We start from the raw sequence: 7714 nt of genomic DNA on the forward strand, positions 1-7714 counted from the left end.
TGTGGGGGTGCACACACGCTGTGTGTCTTGCTTACAAAGTCCCATGACCCATCAGCACCCGCCATCTGCTCTGGACACGCGTCCCTTGCTGGACGTGTCCCGCGCCTGCCCTTCCACGCTCCCCCAGATGCCACCGCAGTCCAGTTCATCGGTCCTCTCCTCGTGGGCAGGGCTTCTGTCCTGTTGGAGAATCTCTCCTCGTGGGCCTCCTAGCTCTGCCCTCTCACCTCTGGAGACTTCCGCTGCCCTGATGTTCGCTCTGTGCCTGGGGTGCAGCGGGAGGAGACCCACTTTCTTCCCAGACGGACTCAGTTCACACAGCACTGTTTACCGGAAAGCCCATGCTCCCTTCCCCAGTGCCCGGCACACACGTCTGCATCTGAACCCCACGCTGTGTTACGGGGCTACCTGTCTACCCTTGCCTGGACCCCACGCTGTCTTGTGACTAGGTTTTACCGGAAGTCTTGCTGCCGGAACCACGAGTCTCCTGGTAACTAGGAGGCGTCTTGCTCCCTCTTCTTTTCCCGATGGTCTCGGATATTCATAGTGCTCTGCCTTCCCGTGAAAATTTCAGAATCGGCTGCTCAACGTCCACCAAACAGTTGTTGAGTTTTTGTTGTCATTTCATCAACGCTATGACTTGATTTGAATAAAACTAACATCTTTATAATGCTGAGTCCCTCAATCCATGAATATGGTATATCCCTCAGTTGATTTGGGCTGTCTTTTGTTTCCTTAAACACGTTTTACATTTCCTGTGTGGAGGCGCCGTACACCACATGGCGGATTCATTCCCCACATTTGATGTTTCCAATCCTGCTGTAGACAGCATTTTCCCTCTACGGTTCTGAGTAAAGGAGAAGACTGTGCGACCTCCTAGCGCCGGGAAGTTCATAATTCGTAATAAACAGGCGCTGTGACTCACACTGTTCTCTCGTGCGTTTTTCGGGTGACCCTGAGCTCTGTGGACCCCCGAAGGTGGTGACGCCTGCAGGGCCCTCTCTGCAGCCCACGGTCTCCCCAGACGCCTTGCTCAGCGTCCCCAACAACCCCCGCCAGTCAACTGAGGGGATTAACGTGCAGGGGACGGGTCTGTGGTTGAAGCCAGATGGGAGATGGATTAACATGGAGGAAGGCATAAAAAACTGGACAAGATATTTCTGACTGGGACAAATTTGAGGACAGGATGAAATGTAAATATTTTTAGGTTGAGAAAGAAAAGTTCTGTATTTAATAATTAGTGCGGCCCCTCTGACCTCCCCGAGTCGTTCTTAGTCTTTTAGGGTCTGATTCCTACACAGTAAAGTCAGGAGAAATCGTGGTGGGGGCAATGGGGACAGAGGGAGAGAAACAGTCAGTGTGAACAAACCCTGCTTTATCAGGTAAGGGCAGGCTTTACGCCACCATTCGTGGAGTCCAGAACAGAAGCATTTCCAATTTTAATGAACTGCTCATTCCAGCAGCTGCCATTTTCACCTTTCTGTGCACAAGTGTGTGTATGTGTGTGTACGTGTGCCAGGCACGCCTGCGGGCTTCCGGCTGCCCCGGCGACAAGCTGGGACAGCCCACTCTGGCCCACACGGAGCAGCTCCCCCCGTCTGGGGGCCTTTGAGGGAATGGACAACTTCTTGAATGAATAAATGTCAATGTCGACAAAAATACACACCTAACACCCATTTGTCCATCACAAAGCATGATACTGAAATGATTACTCAGACTGTGAGAGGAAATAGCTGGTTCCTGACTTTCTGTAAAGCGTTTTGCACAAGAAGCTTGCAAGAGCACAAAGCCATTCTAATATTTAATGGTTATTTTGCATAAATTGGGGGCAATGCCTGATTTAATGGCATTTGGAAACAATTTCCTTATTACAAAGGAAACATTTCTTTACTTCTAATGCGTGGGGGAAAATAAAAGATCCAATCAGCAAATTTGGACCTGGAACCACAGCTGCTCTGCACGGTACCTGCCACTGTCCCCACAGCCCGGCCCTGTGCAGGACCATCAGGTCACGGGGAAGGAGTCGGCTCTGGGGCGGCTGCAGAGTTTACAGGTAACTCGGGACACAGCCCGGATGGGACTCAGGTTCCCTCCGATGGAACCAAAAGTAACTCTGAGCGTGCGGAAGGCAGACCGGGCAACTTTTTCTGGAATCAGACCCCACACTCGCAACCTCAGGAGGCTGAGTTCAAGGCTGCGCCACTGCGGGTGCCAGACTAAGCCACCGTGCCACATGCTCTGTCCGTCCACATCCTGCAAGCTCTGCCCTGTTTGGGGACACCAGCACCCCCAGCGAGGGAGGCACCAAGCCCTGGCAGATGCCCACCCATCTGCTCTTCACGACTCTCCACTGTGCAAAGGAGGTATCCTGAGGGCGGTGTCAATGGGACTCGTGTGCTGGGGATGGGGGCGGCCGCCCCAGCTGCATGGGTCATCCCGGGAACAAGGGAATTGTCACCGATCACTTCAGATCTTCTGGAGACAGAGCCCATCATCCATAGACAGCAGGGACCCCACCCAGGACACAGGGGCGCACGCTCAGCAGAGCCCCTGGCCACCAACCCGAGCAAAGCCTGGGCACCTGCCCTCGTGGTGGGGGTGCCTCTCCCGGGGAGCCCAGGGCTCTGCACGCTCAGCGACCCCCGCAGCCCAGAGGCAGCCCGGCGGGCAGACACGACAGCTGCCCGATGTGCGGATGGCCCGGGGCTGCCACAGCCGCTGGGCTGGCAGGGCCGTCTCCACCCTGTGCCACGTCCCCGACAGGGCAGCCCCGAAGCCGCTTGGGGGGCCTGTCCCCGGACGTGTTCACTCTCCCAGCACGTGGCCACGTCCCCCTCCACGGCCCTCCAGCGTGTGCACGGCAGCCACCCCCGGCTCCCAGGGCAGAGGGGCCTCAGGACGGCCCGGCGGTCATTCCGTCCTCGGAGTTCGCAGGCCTGGGGCTCAGGGGCAGGAAGTTAAACCAAGGGGAGAGGAACTGCCTCCCAGAATCACCAGGAAGGCAGCAGCTACTTCGGTTTGGGGAAACTATTCAGAATCAAGGTTTTCATGGAAATTAAATAAAACACAAGGCGGCCTCAGGGCCTTGGGCGGAGGGGGATTCAGGTCTTGGTTTCCGCTGCCTTTGCTCCACGCCCCCCGGCTTTCTGTGCTGTTAGTTTTACTGCTCCAGGCGTCGCCACTGGGTTCCAAACACCCCTTCCTCGCTGGGGGCTGAGCCTGGCTCAGGACACCTCCCCTCTGCCCGCGGAGGTGCTGGGCTCCTCCTCGAGGGCTCCTGCAGCCCTCGGGGCCTGTGTCCCCCAGTGTCGGCCATGCCCAGCGGGTAGCGCCAGGCATTCTCCCCTGAGCCCTCCAAGGGCCGCTTCCCTACGGTCTCGCCAGCGTCCCAGAGGCGGCTTCCTCTGGCCAGCCCGGCGGGGCCACCTGGTGGATTTCTCTGCCCAGGGGCCTCACCTCCACCCGTGAGGCCCAGACACAGCGCCGTCTTGGGCCCTGTCCCCGCCCCGCCGGTGCCGCGGCTGCCCGACCTGGGCCGTGCCCCCTCATGGCTAATTCCATCTTACTAGTTGATACTTCTTTACGCTAAACTTAGTGAGGTCTTCATATTAAACTGTTCAAATTGCTGCGTGGTCTCTGCCTCCAGACTGGACCCTGATCAATATGCCATATTTTTAATTTTTCAAACTTCTATTTTACTGTTTGCTAAATATACCTGTTCTTTTTTTTTTTTTATCATATGCTGTGCTTTCTTTATCTTACTTTTTTAATCCTTTACTATTTTCAGTATATTCACTTTCTAGTTCCTTTTGTTCTCTGAAGCTCCCCCAGGGAAGAGCCGATTCTGTCTGTCCTGCTGGCGCGACTGGTTCCGTCTGTGGCCTCCTCGTGTGTTTGTAATTTCGTGTTGCGAGCTCCCCTTCAGAGGGGATGTTTTGTGGGAGGGGCTGCGGGAGCGTAGTTAAAGGGTCCCCTTTTGCTTCCTTGGGTGCCCCAGCGATTTTGTCAATGTACAATCGGTTTAATTTCCAGCCCGGGGAGCCCTCGCTATGCAGTGGCGTAGGTCTGGGCTCCGCAACTCGGCTCTGATTGCCCACGAGAGGCTCTTTTCCTTCCCGGAGCCCAGGCAGAAAGATTCTTCCCTGTTCCTTTCCTAGGCCTGGGTGGGATTTTCACTGTGCCTTTCGTTGGCTGGGCCTGGTGTCTGATGAGGTCTCAATCCCCCTCTGGAACCATCCAACCCGGGCTGGCCTGGGGCAGCGTCCCAAACGAACTCACATCGAGAAGGGCCTTCCAGAACAAACCGTGCCCTGACCGTGCCAAGGATCTGACGTTTAAGACGCTGACCAGGGAGCCACCAACGGGGATGGTGCCAGGGAGGAGCGGTCAGGGTCAGGGTGCCGACCGGCTTCTTGCGGAGCGTGGGAGGCCGAGCAGGAAGCCGGCGCAGTCCGCACTCGCACGGTTGGGTCAGACACGGGCACCTCAGCACCACCAGCGTCTCGCGGAGACCTGAACCGAGCCCGGAAGAAACGCCGCCCTCCAAAGGCCGAGCGTGGAGATCTCCATCTGATAAAAGCTCAGGGATACGAAAAGCTTGATCGCAGCTGTTTTGTAAACCCCGAAGACAACAAGCATTTACAAAGGTAACAGAGCCTAACATGTAACAGACTGGAAAGCTGTTTTTGCTTCATTTACCTGATGGAAGCCCAGATAGTCCACGATCGTTGCTGACGCATAAAATATCATCCCTTCTGCACTCACGACCAGGGCGAAGCCGTTCAGAGACTGGAAAAGACAAAAACATCGTGTTGGCTCACCCAGAACCAAAAGCCCAAGCATCACTTTTGCTTGACCTTCCAACCATTCCGCCCGTTCCGTCGTCTGCGTTCATAAGCGCCAGAAATGCGCACTTTTATTTATCTACCATTATTCGATGACAGATTCCAAGTTGACAGGTGACGTGGGGAGTTGGTCGTGGCTTATGACGCTAAAGACTTGGGTTCTCCTTTTTTTAATAAACATAGAATTATGTTTTACAAAATATAAGCTTCAGCTTGACAGGACAGCGAGACACCATCAGTACGTGGACAGGAGCCGTTTATTTTCCTCTGTGAAGAAGTCTGAGCTCACGCACCTTCTTCTATACACTATTTTGGAATGTTTTTTGGCTTTTCTAAAAGTTTTTAGAAGTGAAACATATTGAATTCCATCAAGTGCTTTTTCCGTATCTACAGAAATAATCACATAATTTTTTTAGTCTTCTAATGGATAGATTTTCTGGTGATGACTTGTTCTTGCATTTATGGGGTAAACCCTACGTGATTGCAGTTTTTATACGTCCTTGGAACTGACCGGCTTCACTCAGGAGTGGATCAGCATGTTTGGGGTGAAGCTGCCTCTGTTTTCTCTATTTGGGTGCTCAGCACATGTAGCCTTCAAAGAACGGGGGGCCCTGCCCCTCTTTCGTGTCTGCATCTGCTCATTTTGGACAAAGATGACAAGCTCTGGAAGTTTGGTTCGCCTCACTTTAAGGCCATATAGTTTGGGCACGTTTTGGGGAGATGGTGGGTGAAAATGGGGTACATTTTAATGCCCTGTCGATTTTTTAAATTGTTGTTGGTGTATTCAAGTTTTTAATTTTTTTCTTATATCAACTATGGCATCCTAAAATATTTTCTAGAAATGTATCCATTTCATCTTGATTTTAAATTTACTAGTGTATGTTATTCATAATATTTTTATGATTATTAAATCTTAGTTATATCCCTAGTTATTGTGGGATTGGGGGGTGTGCAAAGTAAGGCGTGCGCTTGTGGTCTTGACGCAAAGTCTTCCTCTAATTGAGAAGCGAACTCTACAGCCCCATCCCACGGTGACGCCCAGACATCCCAGTGAAGATGCCCAGGGCCACCCGGTCACACGGGCAGCGAGTGTCCTACCCACCACCACCACCACGAGGAGGACAGTGGCAGCTGACGCTGAGCAGACCCTCGAGCACCCAGACCCTCGTGGCACCCAGATGGGACATCTCACTCACCCTCACGTCACCCTGAGAGGGGGGAACGGTGATGACTCCGCCAGCCGGTGCAGGAGCCAGAGGGGAGGGGCCGAGTCACCCGGACAGTGGCGTTCACAGACGCATCAGCGCGTGTCTTTGAAACATGGACATTCAGGCTTTCAACTAACTTCCACGACGTCTGTGGCAATCGGCAATGGGCCGCGATACTCACCTCCCTGAAATCTCAGTTATGCAGGGTACCTTTATTTTCCCTTATTTTTTTAAATCTTGGCCAGTTTGAAAAGAGATAAATTATGTTACCGTTGTAGCTTTCATTTCTTTGATTACTCACTGTAACTTGTATTTCTTCTTCTGTAAAATGCCCATGCATGTTACGCACTGACTTTTTTACTAGGGTTTGTAAATATCGGTTTCTAAGAACTTCTAAAATACTGGAATTGAAGACGTCTAGGCAGCTGAGAGTAATGGCAGTCACCTCAGCTCGAATCCCCTACACGGTCCAAACCATGACGGAAAACAGTAAGAACAGGAGAAACTGCACAACCCAAGCCTCCCTCACCATGAGAAAACAGAAAGTATGACCAGCTTCAAACTACGTATAAGCAGAAAAGTCAACGTCAAATCCCGATGAGTTTAACAGGATTGTTACTAAAGAAACAAAGGGTAGGATCCCTCCTCAAGAAACTAGAGAAAGAAGAGCCAATTAATTTAATTTAAATTAAATCTAACGTAAGAAGAAAAATTAAAAATGAGGGAAAAATCAATGAAAATGGTTTAGAAAAAATAAAAGATCAACAAAGGCAAAATTTGATTCTTAGAAAAGATGAATAAAATTGATAATCTGCTAGCAAGATTCATCAAGAAAAAAACACATTATTGACACCAGGAGTTTAAAAGGATACATCATTACAGATCCCACGGATATTAAAAGGATGATAAGGAAATATTAAGAATGATATTTAATAAATTAAACAATTTAAATAAAATGGGCAATTCCTTAAAATACACAAATTAACAAAAGTGATATAAGAACTAGAAGATCTAAGTAGCCTAATATCTATTAAACAAATTGAATTTCTTTTTTTCTTTCTTTTTTTTTTTTTTTTTAAGGAACAGAGTCTCGCGCTGTCCCCCAGGCTGGAGTGCAGTGGAGTGATCACAGCTCACTGTAGCCTCCAACTCCTGGGCTCAAGGGATCCTCCTGCCTCAGCCTCCCGAGTAGCTGAGACTACAGGTGTGAGCCCCATACCCAGCCAATTTTTGTATTTTTTGTAGAGGCGGGTCTCACTGTGTTGTTCAGTCTGGTCTCAAAGTCCTCCTGCCTTGGCCTCCCAGAGAGCTGAGATTACAGGCGTGAGCCACCATACGGGGCCCAAAGAGCTACAAGTAGAACTACCATTCAATCCAGCAATCCCATTACTGGGCATCTACAAAGGAAAAAAAGACATTCTATAATAAAGACATCTGCACTCAAATGTTCATAGCAGCACAATTCACAATTGCAAAGATGTAGAAACAACCCAAGTTCCCATCAATACATGAGTGGATTAATAAAATGTGGTATATGTATACCATGGAGTTCTACTCAGCCACAAAAAATGTGATCTAGCACCTTTTGTATTATCCTGGATAGAGCTGGAGCCCATTGTACTAAGTGAAGCATCACAAGAATGGAAAAACAAGCACCACATG

At 50.6% G+C, this 7714-nt stretch overlaps 1 protein-coding gene across 1 annotated transcript in view; it reads right to left on the bottom strand.

The window, feature by feature from the left end:
* AHRR (aryl-hydrocarbon receptor repressor) overlaps positions 1-7714 on the bottom strand; it is a 71851-nt gene that overhangs the window by 17649 nt on the left and 46488 nt on the right. The window contains exon 4 of the mRNA XM_012660137.1: positions 4699-4788. Coding sequence (XP_012515591.1) covers positions 4699-4788 — 90 coding nt within the window. The remainder of the gene's footprint in view (positions 1-4698; positions 4789-7714) is intronic.

Source organism: Propithecus coquereli, unplaced genomic scaffold (genome assembly GCF_000956105.1).
Source record: "Propithecus coquereli isolate 6110/MARCELLA unplaced genomic scaffold, Pcoq_1.0 Scaffold658, whole genome shotgun sequence".
Classification (NCBI taxonomy): Eukaryota; Metazoa; Chordata; class Mammalia; order Primates; family Indriidae; genus Propithecus; species Propithecus coquereli.